The following is a 21,850-nucleotide window of genomic DNA, read 5'->3' as shown; positions in this document are numbered from 1 at the left end:
GGAAAAGTGTCCTGCCTGGAGATGGCTAATCTTCTGTAAAGTTTATTCATCGGAACTTATAGCTTGTCTTCTCAACCTGGGCAGTTGTCGTAAGCGTTAGAGAGGCAAAATGTTCACAGAACACCTCCATCTTCTGACACGACATTGGGATGCTAGAAAAATGTATTTTATTTGATCTCCATGTTCCTAAGATGAAGAGGAGTGACCCAGTGGTAATGGATCACTGAGAACCAGGCGCTCACTTCAGAGAAGGAAAACTTACAGATGGGGTTTTGAGAAAGAGAAAGTTTAGTTACCCAACAGTTCTTGTGTTTTCTTTCTCCTCTTTGTTATTCCCCTTTCTTTCTGTTGACTCTAGCACTGGGAATGACTCTAGTCTGAATTCTCTCTGTGTCCCAGCAGGTGAAGGGACGGTGAGTGAGAATGAAGAGGAGAATCTCCAGTAGGGAACTCCTAAGCAAGTGAAGCTGCATGGGACGTTATCAGGAAGATCTAAATGGAACGGTTCCTGGAGCATTGACCAGGGAACATCCCATAAGAGTCATTGCAGGTCAGAGGGACAGCAGAGAAACCAATTGTGAAAGGAAGTAATTAAATCCCTTATTTGTGGGGAAAAGTGCAAAGACCTCAAGGAAACCACAGCCCAGCAGAGAATCCACACACACGAGTGGAAAAAACCACATGCACAACGCACAGCAAAAGCTTCAGTTCAGTGTGGAAAAAGATTTAGTGACAACTCGCACCTTATGGGACATCAAAGGATTCACAGAGGAGAGACCCTATAAATGCACTGACTCTGGGAGTTAGTTTAGCGACAGAAGCAAACTTTATTATGCGTCAGAGAACCCCCACAAAGGAGAGAAGCCCTACAAATGACTTTACTGTGAGACACTTTTTTTCAGATCTCACATCTTATTTCACATCACAGAATCCACACAGGAGATAAACCATATAGGCCTGTGGGAAAAATTTCAATCGGAGGTCAAACCTAGTTTGATATCAGAGAGTCCATACAGGAGAGACACCCTATAAATGCACTGAGTGGGGGAAGGAATTTAGTGATAAAATCATGCCTTATGGGACATCTGAGAACCCACACAGGAGATAAACCCTATAAATACCTTGACAGTGTGAAAAGCTTTAGTGACAACTCACAACTTATTACACATTAAAGCGCACACATGGGTGAGAGTCCCTTTAAATGCCTTGACTGTGGGAAAATATTCCTTCAAAGCTACAATCTTCTCGTGCACCAGCGAATCCATACAGGGGAAACGCCCTATAAATGCCCCGATTGTGGGAAAGGCTTCAATCGAAGTGCAAACCTTACTAGACACCAGAGAATCCACATAGGAGGAAAAGTGCCTACCAGCCTCGACTCTGGGGAAAAGGTTAGTGATAATTCACAACTTACTACACATCACAGAAGCCACACAGGAGTGAAACCCTATGTATGCAAGGACTGTGGGAACTGTTTCATTCAGAGCTCAGATCTTATTGTGCATCAGAGAGTTCATACGGGAGAAACACCCTATAAATGCCCCGACTGTGGGAAAAACTTCACTCGAAGTTCAACCCTTACTAGACATCAGAGAACCCACAGAGGGGAAAAAACCCATAAATGCCTGGACTGTGAGAAAAGTTTCATTCAGAGCTCAGATCTAATTGTGCATCAGAGAAGCCATACAGGAGAAACGCCCTATAAATGCTCTGACTGTGGGAAATATTTCACTCGGAGTTCCAACCTTACTAGACATCAGAGAATCCACACTGGGGAAAAACCCCATACATGCCTGGAGTGTGGGAAAAGTTTCATTCAGAGCTCAGATCTTCTTGTGCATCAGAGAATCCACATGAGAGGGGAAAAACCATAAAAGCCTCCACTTGTGAGCAAAAGTTTAGTAACAAGTCACATCTTACCACACACTGGATGACCGATGTTGGAGAAAGCCCTTATTAATCCCTGGATTGTGGGAAACGTTTCCGTCAGAGTTCAGTTCATATTTCACATTAAAGGATCCACGTGGTAGAGTGACCATATACATACTCCAAATGTGTGAAATGTTTCATTCACAGCTCACAGCTTTATATACATCAGATAGTCCATGCAGGAGAGAGACCCTATAACTCAGTGGTTCTTAACCTTTCCAGACGACTGTACCCCTTTCAGAAGCCTGATTTGTCTTGCATACTCCAAGTTTCACCTCACTTAAAAACGACTTGCTTACAAAATCAGACATAAACACACATCCTCTCCCAAGGCCCCCTCCCCCCGGCCTGTGGGATATGATTACACAGCAGTGTAGGTCTGAGCTCATATTCGTGCCAACCCCCCCTTCCATCTATACACAAATTTGCCTGACTTAGGCCAATAAGCCCTTGGAACCTGGGCCCTAGGACCCAAAAAGGGGGTGGGGTGGGTCTGAGCCCCAGTCCTATTGGAACTCAGGGTTCACACTGCATCATTTTGCAGTGAGGACTTAGCTGGACCCCAGGTCTTCAGACTCGTGTTCTGAAAGTCCGCTAGTGCTACCCCACAATCCCATGGGCCGCTTGGTGTTTGGCCCTGCCGTTGTGTTCTGACCCCTGAGCTGCAAACAGAGAGATCCGTCCCCTGCGTTAGCTACGGCCACTGGTAAGAGGAAGGCCTTTGCCCAGTGCGCTGGTCACTGGACCAGCGTCAGATTCTGATAAATCTGCGGTGTGAGGCGAGCCAGACATTTGACGTCAGTCAGAGCACCAGAAATGATCAGGTGTACCAGAAAATAGCAGGCAGCCTGGCAGAGTTGGGGATTAAACAGACCCATGACCAGTGCAGGGAGCCAGGGCTGGCCTTAGGGGTCGGTGGGCTGGGCCACTGTGCTTAGGGGGGCGCCGTGCTGGTCTCTCCCACCCACCTGACCTGCCGACAGCTAGTGGGCTTAGAGGCAGCCAGACAGGTGCAGCAGTGCCTGGAGAGGGCAGACAGTCAAGCTGCAGTGGGGGCGGCTGGTAACTCCTTCGAAGCGGGGGTGCCCCTCCTCCCCTGCTCCACTGGGTCTGCAGCCGCCGCTGCTCCGGCCACCGCCACCCCCACGGAGCCACCCCAGCCAAGCTCGGGACCTGGAGCCTTCCTCCTGTCTGCTGTACAGAGTGGGGGTGGGGGGGCTCTGATCTCAGGGTGTTCCCCTCCCCACACCTGCATACCCGGTCTCCGCTGGGCTGGGGGTCAAGGGGAGCATGTGTGTGCTGGTGACTCTGGGTGCAGAGTGGGTGCTGCTGTTCCAGCTCCTGAATGCGCTGCTTAAAGAGACAGCGCGCTGACACACTCACTCTGGCACACTCACACTTCCCCGATACACACACACAGTCTCTCAGACACTCCCCCAACACACACACACCCACACTCACTCCCCCAACACTCTCGCACACACATACGCATATTATTGTTGTTATTGTTACTTCTTGGTACTTCAAGGGACATATATTCTTTGTAATTTTATTCTTTCCAAGTTCGTTAAGGATCACAGTGCTGTTATTTTAGTTTTTTAACTGGTCTGTGCATTTCATCATTTTTTTTCTCTTATGCTTAAATTTAATTCTTTGAGTAGTGAGTTCTAAAATCCTAACCTGTCCCGGCGGGAGTAATTATCATTGTACTTTTATTACCATATCGTGCTTTGTCATTCATTATTTAAAGAAGTACAATCAAATAAAAGTGTCCTCCTAGAATGTAAATGTAGCTTGTAGTCTCCTGAGCAACGCCAGTTCAAAAAAAAAAATTAGCTAACCACGTAACTGTAGACACTGTGCAGATGAAGGTCGCTTATTTTCAAATGGTATTTTTAGTTATATCTGTAAAATAACTTCAAATTAATAGGAAAATAAATGCGGTTCCAAGTCTGATACTAATAGTAATGATGGAGTCAAATGTTAGTGAGTCACGTACGTGATTGTGATCGGTAAACATAAACGCCAAAATAATTAGAAAACTAAATTCCCGTTCTTAATAAAAGAGGGGGAAAACCCTCACTCGCATATGTTAAAATTAAGTAAATACGTCGTATAAAACAATTGACTAAAATAGAGTAAATAATGGCAGTAACACACCGTGTCTGTTAGAGAAAGCAAGCAGATTTTAAGCAGATTTTATTTATTTTTATTTCTCTCTCCTAAAGATAATCTGCGAAGTATCACACTTGTGTTTCTGATACCTGTGTTAAAGCTCCAGAACTGATCCCTCAAGGCTTGGGATTGGGAATATCTTGCTGTATCGTCTCCTGATTGTTCTAAGCTTCCATATAAACTTAAAATGTGGCTCTAATTGGTGTTGGTATACATTTGTTTTCTTTTTTTGTATAGGAATTAGAGACAGTGCTCCTGTCTGCTAATTCCTAAGTTATTAGCTGCAAAAAATCTAGTTTTCAGGTTAAAGTTGCACCTCCCACCAAAAGCTGAAATGGCACCCTGGGGGGCCCAGGGGTGGCCAGAGAGCTGCAGGATGGGCTCCAGCAAGATGCAGCCCCCGTGTGACAGCGCAGAGCCCGCCTTGAGCTGCAGGCTGAGCATCAGGCACCACAAGCCGCAGCAGCAGTGCGGAAGTAAGGGTGGCTATATACCATGCTACCCTTACTTCTGCGCTGCTCACAGGTGCTGGCTTCCTCCGGGCCCCAGGGGTGTTCAACCCCCCCACACACACACTCTGCTCCAGGCGCCGCCCCCACCCACCCAGTTTCCCTGCCTCTTTTCACCCAGTTCCGCCCCCTCCCCTGAACGCGCCCCATCCCCACTCCTCCCCCTCCCCCCAGGGCCTGCTGCACGCTGCGGAACAGCTGATTGCGGCGGGCGGGAGGCACTGGGAGGGAGGGGGAGGAGTTGATCGGCGGGGCCGCCGGTGGGTGGAGGTGCTGGGGGGAGGGAGGGAGGGAGGTGGCAGTCCAGAGTCGGCGCCTCTGGTGCTGCTGCTGGCAGCAGTGTTGCCTTCAGAACTGGGCGCCCAACCAGTCCTGGCCACCCAGCCAGTGCTTAATTTGTGCTGGGGTGAGCCCTGGCACCTCTTTCTATACAAATTAGGCACTGGGGGGAGGCAGTGGGGCCTGGAGGTCATGGTGGGGTGGGGACCCGGGGGGGGCGGGGGGGCTGTGGCAGTGGGGGTTGGGGAGCCATGGGGGCCAGGGGCCGAAGGGGGGGTGGGGAGCTGTGGGGACCAAGGAAGATCGGAGGTGGGGAGCCCGCAGGGGTGTGGTGCCCGCGGGAGCCAAAATACAAGTTTGCCCAGGGCACCATTTCCCCTAAGGCCGGCCCTGCAGGGAGCAGGTTAAACAGCTCCAGAGCCACTACTGGAAAGCCAGGGATGAGAACCGCACCCTTGGGAACTCTCCATCCCCCTGCCGCTTTTACAAGGCACTGCACTGAGCCCTGAGCCCCCAGCCTGTTCAGCCGGGATGGCCACCTTCTCACCTCCGAATTTAGTGTAGCACCGGAGGGGAGCCAGCCGCCGCCGGAGGAGGTTAGCGCAGCCATTCCCGTGCTCATGCCAGGAGCGCCAGGAGCTCCCTCGAAGTGGGGGAGCCACCGGCGCCCAAACCGGGGCCCCACCCCCCTACTCCACCTGAGAGCCTCTTCCCGGGGCCATGCCCCCTGCTCCCTCCTTTCGGCCCCCTACTCCCCCCCTCCCCCCGTCGTTCGCCCTTAAGGCAGGTAAAAAGTGACGGGGCCTCCCCTATTCCGGCCCATGGCAGTCCTTGAGCTAGTGTTGCTGCTGGAGCAGCTGCCGCACGTCCTGGGCCCACACCGGCAGGAGCTGTTTGATGACCCCCCAGAGGAGCAGTCAGCTACGGAAGCAGCAGCAGAAAGAGAAGGGGCAGACGTATCCTCAGAGCCTGGTAGGTTTTGGGCACCATGTCCGGTGTTATGAATGTACGAATGGGAGGAGAGGGGTTTCTGGTATATGACCCAGCGCACTGTCTATTACAAGCTGTGGGAAGCAGCATGTACCCACTAATGGCGAAATGTACACCAGCGTCTTAATCCTCACCCCCCCACATACCTACACCCCCCCCACCACCCATGGAATTCAAAGTGGAAACCGGGAAGCGCAAACAGCAGGGAAACAAACATGTAACGTTACAGTTCTACTAGATACCTGCAAGTTCTTACAAAGATGCGTCAGGGTGTTAAATATAAGACCCAGATATTGCCTTTCCGTTTTCATACACCACACCGTACAAATCGCCTACGTCACGGTGTACCTGTGAACAATAAATTGTACCGCGCGGAAGTGTAGTGCGTGGGTGACGAATTCACTGTCTGAAATACGCGGGTGGTACACAGTCTAGAAATGTGACAGGGAAGTGGGGGGCTGCCTGTGCAGGCCATGCTATCGTGTGTGTTTGCATGTAGTCCGTAGGTAGATGTAGTCAGAGTAGGCTGTATTGTAAGCCATAGGGAAGCGGTAATCTGTGCAGATGCTAACGCAGCAGCCGGTTGATTTCCACCATGATTTTCGACCCAATCGCAGGTTCTGATAGCTGCAAACTTTCCCCGTAGTACGAACTCCAAATAGGCAATCATATTTCAGGGAAGGGTGTATTTTCCGGGCCCGAGTCTATGGGACATCAGCCTATTCCATTCATAGATGAGTTGCTTAGACATCACAAGCTTGAAAAACCTCTGTGGCATACACAGCCGGCTTGTCAGCGGTACCTTGGAATGGAATCTCCCTTTGCCCTTCAGGAGCCACCAGGATTGTTACGTCCTCCAGAATGTGGAACGCCTGAAAGGACTGAGAATCCTTAGGTAGCAAACCAGAGCACCTCCCACTCTCCCCAGGCTACAATGGCCTGCAATTTTTAAATGTATATTTTAAATCAGAACAACAGGATAGTGAGCTAGATGGACCATTGGTCTGACCCAGTATGGCCATTCTTATGTTCTTAAACATATAGCAATTGTGTATTTCACCTTACCATTTTGTGTGCCGTCTTTTCACTCTGCTTAACTCAGGCCTGTCCATGGAGCATCTGGGAACTTAAGCGTCCTTCTGAGAATATAATGAAGCTGAATTCTCCCACCGACATAGCTACCACTTCTTGCTAGGGTTACCCCCTTTGAAATGCAAAAAACCCAGCACCCCACGGCCAAGGCAAGGCCACCGCCTCCGCCTCCTCCACTGTGATCAGAGAACCCGGATTGAGAGCAGCGTGCCAGATAGGAAACCTTCATCAACTGTGCCCAGCCCGGGTGGGGACTTTCCCCAACCCTCAACCACCAGGCAACTCTGCACCCTCCCTTTCAACAGCCACATATAGTATCTAGAAAGATAACACATAGAACTAAGATTGATGACATCACTGGTCTCCTCACGCTCGCGTGACTCAAACCCTATCTCACACACACACACACACACACGGGTGCGTGTTGGCGGGCAGACAGCTGCTGTATTTTCCACAGTTTTGATCTGTTCTCATTTCAACTGCAGAAGTGGGAACGCTGCACCATCTGTAGCTGGGCACAGAAACTTTTATTAGCTATCCCAGTGTCCTATGAGACTAGGATACAAATCTTTAGGCCCACGTGGAAAAAAAATAAACCTGGCAGTTTAAAATATTTTTCTGGCAAATCCATTAAAAAAAAACCCCAGCCAGGCCGCTCACATACCGGCCAGGTGGTAGCCCTACCTCTCCACGAAGTGGATTAACTAAGGCTACGTCTACATTGCGCACTTTACAACGGTGCGGCTGTGCCGCTGCAGCCACGCCATTGTAAGGGGCGCTGTGTAGATGCTCTTTGTTGCCGGGAGAGAGCTCTCCCGGTGACAAAATAAAACCACCTCCAATGAGGGCAGTAGCTTCGTTGCCGGGACAGTGTCTCCCGCCAACGAAGCTCTGTCCACACCGGCGCTTTTCGTTGGGAAAACGTTTGTCGTTTGGGGGAGGAGAGGTGTTTTTCACACTCCAGAGTGACAAAAGTCTTTGAGTGGAGGGGGGGATTAATCAGCTGCTGTATCTAGGGTGACCAGATGTCCTGATTTTATAGGGACAGTCCTGATTTTTAGGTCTTTTTCTTATATAGGCTCCTATTACCCCCCACCCCCTGTCCTGATTTTTCACATTTGCTGTCTGGTCACCCTAGCTGTATCCCGAGGGCTCTGGTTCTTGCTCGGGGGCTCAAGCTTTTATCTTCCTAGGTCAGCTCCTCCTCCTCCATTGTGATCAGAGAACCGGGAATGAGAGCAGCCTACGCGGGGGAGGGAACCTTCATCAACGCCCCCCTGTGCCCAGCCCGGGTGGGGACTTTCGCCAGTGGCTGGAACCAGCCTCTGGGGCAGCCCCGGGCTCTGCCCACACCCGCCCCGGAGCCGGAGCCTGAGCCTGCAGGTGATGGGGAGAGACCTGAGGGAAAGGGCTGGGGATCGGCAAAGTGACTCTGCCCTGGGGGCTGGAACTAGGGGGGCTGCCGCATCCCCTGCTTTGAAGTGGTTTCCATCATATGCAGGGTTTGGTTCAATGGCTCTCAGCACCCCCACTATACAAATTGTTCCAGCTCCCCTAGACTCTGCACAAACGGTCCCCCGGATCCTCAGATCTTGCAGCTCCTGGGAATCTGCTCCCAGGGATCTGCGCTGTGTTAAGGAGGGGGCGTCATTTCAGAAAAATTCGGGTGAGGGCTGAAGATAGACTATTATCTAGTATATGAAATCCTGCAAAGTCCTGGGGTGTGTGTGTGTGTGTATATAACAACCTTTTATGTACTTGAAAGTCTATTAGTCTATAAGTATCTGCCTGGGGACCAAATATTTAATATTGGGCTTTTCAATCTGGCAGAGACAGGTCTAACGTGATCCAATGCCTGGAAGTTGAAGCTAGAGGCATTCAGGTTGGGAAAAAGGTATAAATATTTAGCATCGAGAGTAATTAACCATTGGAATAATTTACCGAGTGTCGTCCTGGATTCTTCTTCACTGATCATTTTAAAAGCCAGATTGGCTGTTTTTCTAAAAGATCTGCTCTAGGAATTATTTGGGGGCAGTTCTGCGACCTGTGCTCTATGGGAGGTCAGACTAGATGATCACAGATGGATCTAGATGATCCCTTCTGGCTTTGGAATCTACAACTCATTCAGTCTTTCCTTTATACAGCTTGGGCCTTTGATTGGCAGACCACGGTCCCCTTCTCAGGCCATAGCTTCATGACTGGAGGTGGGGAATTTGCATTCACCCCCACTATGTATCCCCCAGGAAAACCACATAACACTTTTGCCCCCCAAAAGTCCATTCTTGTCTGGCACATTGCTCAATGTGATCCTTTGAACCCCCAGGTCTTGCGTCATTCTGCACCCAAGGGAGCTGATGGTTGGGAGCCTGAACCCTAAATGTGTGTGACCTTGGTGCACCGCAGAGGGGGAGTACAATTTCAGCGGCCCTGAAACTGCGACAATGGGTAAGTCCATTTCACCTTTCTCAATCTCCCGAAGTTACTGTGTCGTCTTTCTCCTCTTTGCTGTTTCCCTTTCATCCTGGCTTGGGGAATGACTCCTGTCTGGATGCTCTCTCTATCCCAGCAGGTGAAGGGAAGGTGAGTGAGAATGAAGAGGAGAATTCCCAGCTGGAAAGTCCTGAGCAAATGGAACTGTACAGGATAGTATCAGGAAGATATGAATGTAACGTTTCCTGCAGTATTGACCAGGGAAGATCCTGTGAGAGTCAGGGCATGTCCGAGAGAAACCAGCTGTGGAAGGAAGTGATTAAATCCATTAATTGTGGAGAAAGATGCACAGACCTCAAGGAAACCACAGCCCAGCAAAGAATCCACACACGAGAGAAAAAACACATGCACAAAGTGTGGGAAAAGCTTCAGTTTGAGATCGCATCTTTTTAGACACCAGAAAACCCACACGAGTGAGACACCCTATAAATGCCTTGAGTGTGGAAAAAGATTTAGTGACAACTCACACCTTATTGGACATCAGAGAATTCACACAGAACCTTATAAATGCATTGACTCTGGGAAAAAGTTTAATGACAAAACACACTTAAATACACATCAGAGAACCCATATGGGAGAGAAGCCCTATAAATGCCTTTACTGTGTGAAAACTTTTTTTCAGAGCTCAGATCTTATTTCAAATCACAGAATCCACACGGGAGAGAAACCATATAAATGCCAGGACTGTGGGATGAGATTAAGTTGGAGGTCAAATCTAATTCACCATCAGAGGATCCATACAGGAGAGACATCTTATAAATGCCCTAAGTGTGGCAAAGAATTTAGTGATAAGTCACGCCTTATGGGACATCGGAGAATCCACATGGGAGATAACCCCTATAAATGCCTTGACTGTGGGAAAAGTTTTAGTGATAACTCGCACCTTGTAACTCATCAGAGAACCCGCTCGGGAGAGAAACCCTATAAATGCTTTGACTGTGGGAAAAGTTTCATTCAGAGCTCAAATCTTATTGTGCATCAGCGAATCCATTCAGGAGAAACACCCTATAAAATGCCCCGACTGCAGGAAAAACTTCAATCGGTGTTCAAACCTGACTAGACACCAGAGAATCCACATGGGAGAAATCACCATAAATGCCTCGACTGTAGGAAAAAGTTGAGTGACAAGTCACCACTTAATACACATTAGAGAACCCACACTGGAGATCGTGCCTATAAATAGCTGGATTGTGGGAAGAGGTTCACTCAGAGTTCAGTTCTTATTTCACGGCAGAGGATCCACAGCGAACGCAGAGATGCTTTGAATGTGGGAAATGTTTCATTCAGAGCTCACAACTTTTCACCCGTCAGAGAGTACAATCAGCCCCTCCTCCTCGCTGCAGCCCTGGCTGCTGAGCCAAGCGGCCTTTCTGCCTCTGAGAGTTGTCTAGAGCAGGAAAACTGGTCAGGGTTGGTAGCTGGCACGTTTCCTCCTGACCTTGACCAAACCTCCACCACTTTTAGTCTAGACCAACCTTGAGCATCTCATTTATTCAGTGGTCCCCACCCCCACAAAATCAGACTCATGAGGGCAGGAGATGAAAGTATCAGAGACTTGGAGGGGAATTTGACTACATCCCAAACACAGTGTGATCCTTCTGAACTTAAATCCCTGGTTCCATCTATTGGTAAAGCTGCTTCTGGCCTTTTCCCTGTCCAGCTCAGAGAGTTTGTAGACAAGAGTTTGGGTTTTCCCCTTTCATTAGAATGATGTTAAAACTTCTGAAAATAACATGATCCTATAAGAAGCCTCCAAAGGTTTAGACAGTTCAGTGGAGACCAAGTAGAAATCTGTTCTCCTGAGTTTGAGTCAGAAGGAACATGCTCTGGGACGTCACTTTCCATGAACCTAATTGTATCGTACAGCCCGGTCTGTATTGTGGGTTGTTCCCTCTTTGCTGAAGGCCTTTTGGTCACATAGAATCATAGAATGTAAGGCCAGAAGGGACCACTAGATCATCTAAGCTGACCACCTATATATTACAGGCCACCAACCACACCCTAAGCCCTTCCATGGAAATGAAATAGTTCCCGTCTTTGGATATTAATTTAGTTTGACGTGATGAAAAGCCGATTTATCTGGGACTTCACAAGACAAATGACCCTTTGCCAGAAGAGGCCTTTTTTATTTTATTTGGCCTTTCCCTCCACCCACTGCCATGAGATATCTGTGGTGTTTGAACAATTATAATTCTAAATAACCACAATAAACAAACACCAATGGGCGAGTGTGAGAGTCGCAGTCTGAGAGGCAGAGACTGAAATGGGGACGGAGGTTACTGCCTGATGCCCTGCAATGAGGTGAGATCTGGTCAGGAAGGGGGAGAGTGTAGAAAGTGGGAGACGCAGACCTGGGAAACTGCAGGGTTTTCTCTTGAGAGCCAGACAGCTGAGGCTGAGAACTGTTAACTTGCTGCACTGGGGCCTGATAGAGACAGGAACTACCCTGCAAGTGTTGTGTGAAGCCATCCCTGAGTTCCACAATGCGCAGTCAACCTGTGGAACTCTTTGCCAGAGGGTGTTTTGAAGGCCAAGACTATAACAGGGTTCAAAAAAGAACTAGATAAATTCATGGAGGATAGCTCCATCGATGGCTATTAGCCAGGATGGGCAGGGATGCTGTCCCTAGCCTCTGCCAGAAGCTGGGAATGGGCGACAGGGGATGGATCACTTGATGATTCCCTGTTCTGTTCATTCCCTCGGGGGCACCTGGCATTGGCCACTGTCGGAAGACAGGATACTGGGCTAGATGGACCTTTGGTCTTTCCCAGTATGGCCGCTCTTATGTTCTTATGAATAGTAAAGATCTACAAAAGGATCAGGCTGAAAGGACCAGGCTGAGTATTATTATGAATCGTGTTCATCACAGCTTAAGGGCCCACTGAGAAAGGGTCTTCCTTGTGCTAGGCACTGAACAAACAGAGGAGCAGATCACAGCCAAGAAGGAAGCCAGGGAACTAGTCCACAGACCTCTTCAGCCCTGAAGCCAGGCCGACCCCCATCACCATGGCCAAAGTGAGAGCTAGTCTACACTAGAAGTGCTACAGCAGTGCAGATGCACCAATTCAGCACGTCTGGTGAAGACGCTCTATGCCGCCAGGAGACAGCTCTCCTCTCGGCATAATAAATCCACCCCTGCGTGCAATATAAGCTGGAATGCATTTTGTCCAGACTTCAGATCAGGTTTGCGTCTCTTTTCTGCGCTGTTTCCAGTTTTTCAACATCCTTTTTAACGTGCAGATACCAGAACTGTATTTGCTATCTCAGTATTGGTCTCCCTAGTGCCATTGACAGAGGTAAAATGACCTCCCCACTCCTGTGTTTGTACATCCAAGGGTCACATTAGCCCTTTTTGCCCCAGCATCACACTGGGAACTCATGCTGAGTTGCTTGTCCATCATGACCCCTAAATCTTTTGCAAAGTCACTGCTTTTCCAAGGGTATTTAGGGGCCTTGAAATGCAATGCCTAGAAACCCCAGTCGCCCCCTAAAATCCTAGTGCAAACAAACCTTAAGTATTATTTTTTATTTTAGGCTGATATAATCCACTGCAGCCTTTGTCTTTGGCCTGAAGAAAGGGAGAAAAGCAGTGGGGAGAAGACATGGGGTTTTAGTTGGAATGTTCTGGGTCTCATGCAGGGCTAGGGTCTGACACAGTACAAAGCGATTCACTTGGGGTCTGGCTACACTTGAAATGCTACAGCTGCCAAATACCCCTTCCAGCTTCCCCTGCTGCACCCTCCCTTCACTTCCAGCTTCCCCCCCACCCCGGAGCTGCAGGGGGCGCGTTTCTCAGTGACCCGGGCGGTGGGTGGGATTGGCTGGGCCGGTCTCTATAGGGAGCGAGGAGGGATTTCGGGCGGGGGCGGGGGCGGGCCCCCCCGGCTGAGCGGGGTATGGGGCGGGGGGGTCCGTCGCTGCTGCCCCCACAGGGCCCCGGTTCGTGCTGGGAGGGGGCGGGCTGCGCTCGCTCGGCCTCTGTTTATCTTCCCGGGTCAGATCCTCCATTGTGAGCCGGGAGCCCGGGCTGAGCCGCTGCTGCTCCCCGGCGGGGTCTGTGCGGGGCGAGACCGGCACTAACCCCCCTCCCGCCCCGGGCTCTGCCCGCCCCAGCCCCCGAGCCGGAGCCTGCAGGTGATGGGGGGACCCGGGGGAAGGGCCGGGCCCGGGCAGGAAAGTGACTCTGCACAAGCGGCCCCAGATCTCGCCGCCCCGGGCAGCTGCTCCCTGGCTGGGAAGCGCCTGGCGGAGGGACCGGAGCTGCGGCCCCAGCAGCGAGTCGCCGCCCGGGCTCTGCCCAGGATCTGCTCCCGGGGCCAGCTGGGGGTTCAGGCAGGGGGGAGAGCGGCTGGGGGGGGCATGGGCGGGCCCCAGGGGGTTCCCTGTTATGTCCCTGGGGCTGGGTTGTCAGGGAGGGGTGAGAAATGAGACTGAAATGGGGGGGGGAGTAGCGGGGGAGAGAGGTTATTGTTCACCTGCAAATGTAACCCCGCTACAAACCTCTGAGCCCCTCCCGCCCCTGAGACAGGCCCCTTCGTGCCCCAGCGATGGGTGAATCTCCCCAGCACTGAACTGCTGCTGGGCCCTGTTTGCTCCATCAGAGACACCTGCTCTGAACGGGGGCAGGATCCTGGTTTACTGAACAGCCCAGAGTGTGACCCGCTCACAGACTGTATCCTAATGCCCATGTGCCAGGCAGCCTGAATAACCTGCTACTGGTGTAGTGTGTGTGTGTGGGGGGGTTATAGTGAGATCAATCTGCTCAAATTTTGTTTCTCTTCTACATACAAAGGCTTGGAAGGATGAGATATTTGTCATAAATGTGGGTAAATGTCAGTTTCTCCATAGACACACAAAGGGTGGGTGAAAAAATATTTCCATCAGAAATAAGGAAATGTAGAGATAGGCAAATGAATAAAATGCTGCTATAGAATTTCTTAGAGTTTGATTTAAAGATATTTACTTGGTATATTTTGACATGTGATCATGACTGCGTGTGTTTAAGATTTGTAAAGCTTTGACTTTTTCAATTCTCAATATCTACAATCATTAAGTAATTGTTGTCTGATCCGCCCCACAATTTCCCACAACTGCAAAAATGTAAATCAATAAAAATTGAAAATAAATCCTTAAAACTAAACATTCATATTACCATTGAAATGATAAAAAATAATCAAATTCTGCCAATCCTGTACATAAATCTAGCATAAATAATACATAAAATAATACATAAATAAATCACCACTAGTCTAGCCCCTGTTCTCTCCATTAATATAATATTCCTGTGTAATCCCTCCGATTTTTTTCTTTTTCTGATTTCCCAGATTTTTATGTAAAATCCTTTCAAATTTTGTCCTCTTTCTATTTATTAATTAACATATTATCTGCATAAATGTTTTCTTTATTTTTCTCTAAATACCCACTATAAAGAAAAAAAATAGATTTTGCTGTCTCCCTTTCTAATTAGCTGAAATCAATCCTTTCCTATTTCCCTAATTTTCTCTCTCAATTGTCAAATAGTGATATAAAATCACAACATTCACTGATGTTTGCACTCTAATTTTTGTATTATATAAGATTTTCTTAGTTTTGGAGGAGAAATATTGCCCTGAGTCACTTATTTCATTACAAGGGGGAAATGTCACATACTCTAAAGGCCTCTAGACTCTAGCAGAGAAAGGCATAAGAAGAATGAATGTCTGGAAGATAAAGCCAGTGAAATTCAAAAGGAAAACTGGGTGATTAAGTACTGGAAAAAACTACCAAAGGAAGTGGTGGACTTTCCATCTCTTGAGTTCAAGATGCCTTTCTGATAGACATGTTTTAGTCCAACACAAGTGACTGGGCTCAATGCAGGAGTAACTGGACGAATTTCTCTGGCTTGTATCATACAGGAGGTCAGACAAGATTTTCTAAATTCAATGTTCTCTTTTCCGTTTGGCCTCAAAAATCCCTAACACCAAATGGAGAGTGAGTGAGTGAGTGGGTGGGTGGGTGGGTGGGGGATTAAACTCCCCAATGATCAACTCTCCATGATATGTGAGAAGGAAATTGTTTCCTCCTTCTTTAAGCCTCCCCCATGTAGGGAACCAGTGTCTCCCAGATACTGATGGGAAAATCACCGAGGGCAAGATGTACAAAGGGATTTAGGCATTACAATGATCAGCATAGCAGCACGTAATGTTTAGGTGCCCTGCCTCCCAGTGGACACCACAGCCCTGAGTTAGGCTCCCAGGCTCCCTATATTATCCCTGGGCAGAGCTAAGCACCGAAAAATGGGATCCACAAAACATGCTGACTGGGGAGCTGCCAGAGCTAGCCAACAGGAAATGCTGAGGAGAGGGGTGGGTCATGCACCCACAGGTGCTGACTTTCCAAAGTGCCAGGGGTTCCTCGACCTCCGGCTCTGCCCCAGACCTTGCCCCCACTCTACCCCTTCCCCCAAGGCCCTGCCCCCACCCTGCGTCTTCCCGCTCCCCTCCTGCCCCGCCTCTTCTAATCCCCCTCTCCTGAGCGCCACGTCCTCACTCCTCCCCCCACTCTCCCGACACCTTGAAACTGCTGATTGCGGCAGGTGTGGGGAGGCACTGATCCGTGGGGCCTGCCGGTGGGCAGGAGGTACTGGGGGGGTGGGGAGAGCTAATGGGGGGCTGCCGATGAGTGCTCAGCACCCACCATTTTTCCCCCGTGCCCAGGGGAAAGGCCCCGTCCCCTCACTCCCAGCTGCTGGGAATGGGGAGGGGATTGGGATTCCTGTCCCTGGACCCTGCTGAGGGGCTGCACCTCCTCTCCTCTATCAGCCTGTGTTTTTTTTTTTTTTTTTTTTTTATTAATGGAGATATCCTATCTCCTAGAACTGGAAGGGACCTTGAAAGGTCATCGAGTCCAGCCCCCTGCCGTCACTAGCAGGACCAAGTACTGATTTTGCCCCAGATCCCTAAGTGGCCCCCTCAAGGATTGAACTCACAACTCTGGGTTTAGCAGGCCAATGCTCAAACCACTGAGCTATCCCTCCCCCCCATGAATAGCGTTAGTAAGTGTGTGATAAACATGAAGGCCCCTGCTCTCCTCCCTCCTGGGAGGGACAAGGAGCTCTCTCTTTCTCCCCTGCTGAAGACTCCTAGCTGCTCTGAGTAGGGTGAGGGTGGGATTCTGCTACCCTTTCTCCCCCCCTCCTCCCAAGAGCTTCCATTTTATCAGCCCTCCTCCCCCATGAATAGCGGGATAGTAGCTGGGGCAGCAGGTGCTGAGTGGGGGACTCTTGTTGTTTCAGTTGCCGGTGACCTTCGAGGAGGTGGCTGTGTATTTCACCCAGGGGCAGGGGGCTCTGCTGGACCCCGCTCAGAGAGCCCTCTACAGGGACGTCATGCAGGAGAACTACGAGACGGTGACCTCGCTGGGTAAGGGATTCCCGTCCCCTCGGTTATTAGAAGCGGGAGGGGGGGGTTGTGATGTAGCCAGTTTGGCTTCTACTCGGGTTCTTCCCAATTCCCTTAGGTTACGTCTACACAGCATCTGGGTGGTGTGATTCCCAGCTCGGGTAGATGTACATGCACTAATTCTGCTAGAGCTAGTGCCTAAAAAGAGCGGCAGAAGCATTGTATTGTCCTATCTGTATTCATTCATATCTGTTCCCCTCACTTCCTGGGACTAGCTCCATCCACAGGGCAGATGTCACCCACCCACGCTGACTGAGATCTGGCAGGAGCTCCCCGTCCCCAGATTTTACTTCCCCCTGGGTGTTTGGAAGGGATCTGGAGGCAGAATCCAATTTCTCTTGGTGCTCCGTGTTGTCTGTTACAAGTAGGTTATTTCTTCCAAGCATGGAGGCTCCATTTTTTCTTTAATTTATTTTCAAAACCTCTGTTTCTGGCTTCACCCTGTGGTGCCGTTGTTGTACCTGATGCTGTACAGTGTGAAGGTAGAACAAGAGGGCTTCAAAAAACAGAGGAGTCTCCATGCTTGGAAGATGAGGAGGAATATCCCAGTTCTGATGGATCCTGGCGCACCAGGGACCCACTTCAGAGAAGGAAAAATTACAGAGGGATTAGTAAATGTTCCCTTTCTCAGTCTCCCCAGTGGTTGTTGTGTTGTTTTTCCCCTCTTTGCTGTTCCCCTTTCGTTCCTTCCTCCCCAGCACGGGGGATGACTCCTGTCTGGATTCTCTCTCTGTATTCCAGGGCGTGCTGGGATGATGAGTGAGAACGAGGAGGAGAATCCACAGCGGGAAGGTGGTGAGGACGTGGGTCTGCAGGGAACGGTATTGGGAAGATCCAAGCAGAATTTTTATAAGAATCATAAACCAGGAAAAACCTTCGAAAACCAGCGCAGGTCGGCGAGGCTGCTGGGATATGACCCAGGGAAGAAAACGTGTGAACCCATAAATGATGGTGGAGATTGCAAGGACCTCAAGGAAACCACAGCCCAGCAGAGAATCCCTACAAAAGAGAGAAAAAACACATGCACCGAGTGTGGGAAAAGCTTTATTAGGAGGTCACATCTTATTTCCCATCAGAGGATCCACACTGGAGAGAAACCGTATAAGTGCCTTGTCTGTGGAAGAGGTTTCAGCCAGACCGCACACCTTATTTCACATCAGAGGATCCACACGGGAGAGAAACCCTATAAGTGCCTTGATTGTGGGAAAGGTTTCATTCAGGGTTCACATCTTCTTAGGCACGAGAGAACCCACACGGGTGAGAAACCCTATAAATGCCTGGAGTGCGGGAAAAGCTTCATTCAGAGCTCGGATCTTATTTCACACCAGAGAACCCACACAGGAGAAAGAGCCTATAAGTGCCTTGACTGTGGGGAAAGTTTTGATTGGAACATGCAGCTTGTTAGACATCAGATGCACCATACAGGAGAGAAACCCTACAAATGCCTGGATTGTGGGAAAGCATTTAGTGACAGTTCAGCCCTTATTATTCATCAGAGACTCCACACGGGAGAGAAACCCTATAAATGCCTCGACTGTGGGAGAAGATTCAATCAGAACTCACTCCTTACTAGACACAAGAGAACCCACACTGGAGACAAACCCTACAAGTGCCTGGACTGTGGGAAAAGTTTCAATCAGAGCTCATACCTAATTGCACATCAGAGAACTCACACAGGAGAGAGACCCTATATATGCCCTGAGTGTGGGAAAAGTTTCAGTTGGAGCTCAGATCTGACGGCACATCAGAGAACCCACACAGGAGAGAGACCTTATAAGTGCCTGGAATGTGGGAAAAGATTCCTTCAAAGCTCAAATCTTAGTGTGCATCTGAGAATCCATACGGGAAAAACACCCTATAAATGCCCTGACTGCGGGAAAAACTTCAGTCAGAGTTCAAACCTGACTAGACACCAGAACACCCACATGGCAGGAAAAACCTCATAAATGCCTCAACTGTGGGAAAATGTTTAGTGGTAAAGCACAATTTAATACTCATCAGAGAACCCACCCTGGAAAGAGACCCTATAAAGGTATTGACAGTGGGTGAATGTTTAATGACAAAGCACACCTTAGTATACATCAGAGAACCCACACACACAGGAGAGAAGCCCGATAAATACCTTTACTCTGGGAAAACTTTTTTTCAGAGCTCAGGTCTTATTTCAAATCACAGAATCCACACGGGAGAGAAACCATATAAATGCCAGGACTGTGGGATGAGATTAAGTTGGAGGTCAAATCTAATTCGCCATCAGAGGATCCATACAGGAGAGACACCTTATAAATGCCCTGAGTGTGGGAAAGAATTTAGTGACAAGTCATGCCTTATGGGACATCAGAGAATCCACACGGGAGATAAACCCTATAAAAGCTTTATTCATCCCTCACATCGTATTGTGCATCACCAAATCCATTCAGGAGAAACACCCTATTGGGAAAAAGTTCAAACCTGACTAGGCACCAGAGAATCCACATGGGAGATATCGCCATAAATGCCTCGACTGTGGGGAAAAAGTTGAGTGACAAGTCACCACTTAATACACATCAGAGAATCCACACTGGAGATCGTGCCTATAAATAGCTGGATTGTGGGAAGAGGTTCACTCAGAGTTCAGTTCTTATTTCACGGCAGAGGATCCACAGCAAACGCAGAGATGCTTTGAATGTGGGAAATGTTTCATTCAGAACTTTTTACACGTCACAGCCCCTCCTCCCTGCTGCAGCCCTGGCTGCTGAACCGAGGGGCCTTTCTGCCGCCGAGAGTTGTCTAGAGCAGGAAAACTGGTCAGGGTTGGTAGCTGGCACGTTTAGCCCTGACCTGGACCAAACCTCCACCACTTCTAGTCTAAACCAACCCCGAGCATCTCATTTATACAATGGTCCCAATCTAAGTTCCCTGTAAGCTGCGCAGCCACCCAGCAAGCTATCAAGTGCCGCACACTACAGGTGCCCCTCCCCACACTGCCACCCTGCTCCTGCCCTCTGCCTTGGAGCTGCTCCCAGGAGCCTCCTGCTTGCTATGCAGAGCGGGCGGGGAAGGGGGGCATTGATGTCAGGGTGTCCCATGCTCCTGTACCCCATCTCTGCAGAGCGGGAGGAGGGAGGGGGAACGCGACAAGGCTCAGGAGTGGGACGGAGGGAGCTTGTTGGTGGCTGCTGCTGTGTCTGTTTTGAGTGCCAATCTACCTAAAAGGGCAACATACTTAAAGGGGCAAGGCGTGTCTCACACACACAAACACACACACACACACACAATGTGTGTCTGTCTCTCTCTCTCACACACAGTGTGTCTCTGTCTCTCAGACACGCAGTGTCTCATGCACACACACTGTCTCTGCCTCACACGCACACACACTGTCTCTGTCTCTCTCACACACACACGCTCTGTTTTTCACACTCACCTCCCAACACATACTTGTATTATTGTTGTTATTGTTACTTCTTGATACTTCCTGCAATGCACATATATTCTCTGTAATTTTATTCTTTCAAAGTGCTGTTGTTTGAGTTTTTTGACTGGTCTGTGCATGTCATAATTTTTATTTCTCTCTTACGCTTACATTTAATTCTTTGAGTAGTGAGTTCTAAAATGCCTAATATCCTGGCTGGAGTAATTATCCCTATGGTAACTTTTTAAAACTATATATATTATCTCTAGGTTTTTTGTTTCTACTGGTGGCACACATCCACACATTACCTCAGTAATTTGATGCACATAACAAAATTCATTCCGCACACGGATGGAAAAAATTAGAGGGAACACTGGTCGCAAGCAACCCCCACCAAATCAGACTCCTGAGGTCTGGAGATGAACGTGTTGCAGACCTGGAGGGGGAATTTGAGTCAATCCCAAAGACAGTGTGATTGTTCTGACCCTAAATCCCTAAATACCCTGTGGGTAAAGCATCTTCTGGCCTTTTTCTTGCCCAGCTGTTTGTTTTCAGATGGGAGTTTGGGTTTTCTCCTTTCATTAGGATGACGTTAAAACTTTTGTAAGTAACATGACCATATAAGGAGGCTCCGAATGGGACAGGTGTAGACAGTTCAGAGGAGAAAATGAGTAAATCTGTTCTCCTGATTTTGAATCATCTGGAACATGCTCTGGGATGTTGATTTATATGAACCTGGAGTGTCTTATAGTCCACCCTGTATTGTGGATTGTTCTCTATTTGCTGAAGGCCATTTGATCCCATAGTAGGATATTAGTTTTGTTTTACAGGATGTAGTGCAGATTTATTGGAGACTTCATAAGACAAAGGACCATTTGTCAGGACACTCTCATTTTATTTGTACCATTTTCCGACACTTTGCCATGAGATTTTAGTGTTGTTTGAACAATGATTATTATAAATCACCAGCAGCACAACCACTGATGGGGCCAGTCGCAGTCCAAGAGGCAGAGACTGAGACGTGGTCTACACCTAAATTTATGTCAACCCAGCTACATTGCTCAGGGGGGCGGGGGGGAGGAGTCTAAATCCCAGAGCTGTATAGTTAAACCGACCTAAACCCCTGTGTAGACAGGGCTACATTGAGGGAAGAATTTTTCCATTGACCTAACTACCGCCTCTCGGGGAGGTACGTAAATTCTTAACTTTACTAAACACTACAAATCATGGATTGAATAGAGACGCTCACACTGGATTTATGGCTTATTACAGGGGTGGCCAAACTTACTGCCCCTCCGAGCCGCATATAATAATGGAATGGGTTACCTAGGGAGGTGGTGGAATCTCCTTCCTTAGAGGTTTTTAAGGTCAGGCTTGACAAAGCCCTGGCTGGGATGATTTAGTTGGGGTTGTCCTGCTTTGAGCAGGGGTTGGACTAGATGCCCTCCTGAGGTCTCTTCCAACCCTGATATTCTATGATTCTAATCTTCAGAAGTTTGAGAGCCAGGCACGCCTGCCGAATCTCTGGGCTTCTCCTCTGCAGCAGGGCGGTGGGA

The 21,850-nt window shown here is 49.0% G+C and overlaps 2 protein-coding genes across 2 annotated transcripts in view; both read left to right on the top strand.

Annotated features, from left to right (window-relative positions):
- The first annotated feature begins 9,415 nt into the window (after positions 1–9,415).
- LOC135888161 (zinc finger protein with KRAB and SCAN domains 7-like) lies at positions 9,416–18,849 on the top strand. The gene is made up of 3 exons (XM_065415973.1): positions 9,416–9,419; positions 10,208–10,391; positions 17,925–18,849. Exons 1-3 carry the CDS (start codon positions 9,416–9,418, stop codon positions 18,847–18,849), a joined length of 1,113 nt encoding a protein of 370 aa, XP_065272045.1.
- Positions 18,850–21,850, top strand: part of LOC135888160 (zinc finger and SCAN domain-containing protein 2-like) — a 27,294-nt gene continuing 24,293 nt past the window's right edge. Inside the window, exons 1-2 of the mRNA XM_065415972.1 lie at positions 18,850–18,860; positions 19,079–19,269. Of these exons, the coding sequence (XP_065272044.1) occupies positions 18,850–18,860; positions 19,079–19,269 (202 nt within the window). The remainder of the gene's footprint in view (positions 18,861–19,078; positions 19,270–21,850) is intronic.

Source organism: Emys orbicularis, chromosome 13 (genome assembly GCF_028017835.1).
Source record: "Emys orbicularis isolate rEmyOrb1 chromosome 13, rEmyOrb1.hap1, whole genome shotgun sequence".
Lineage (NCBI taxonomy): Eukaryota > Metazoa > Chordata > Testudines > Emydidae > Emys > Emys orbicularis.
Note: the sequence above shows the minus strand (reverse complement) of the source record. Positions and strands in the feature narration are given on the sequence as shown.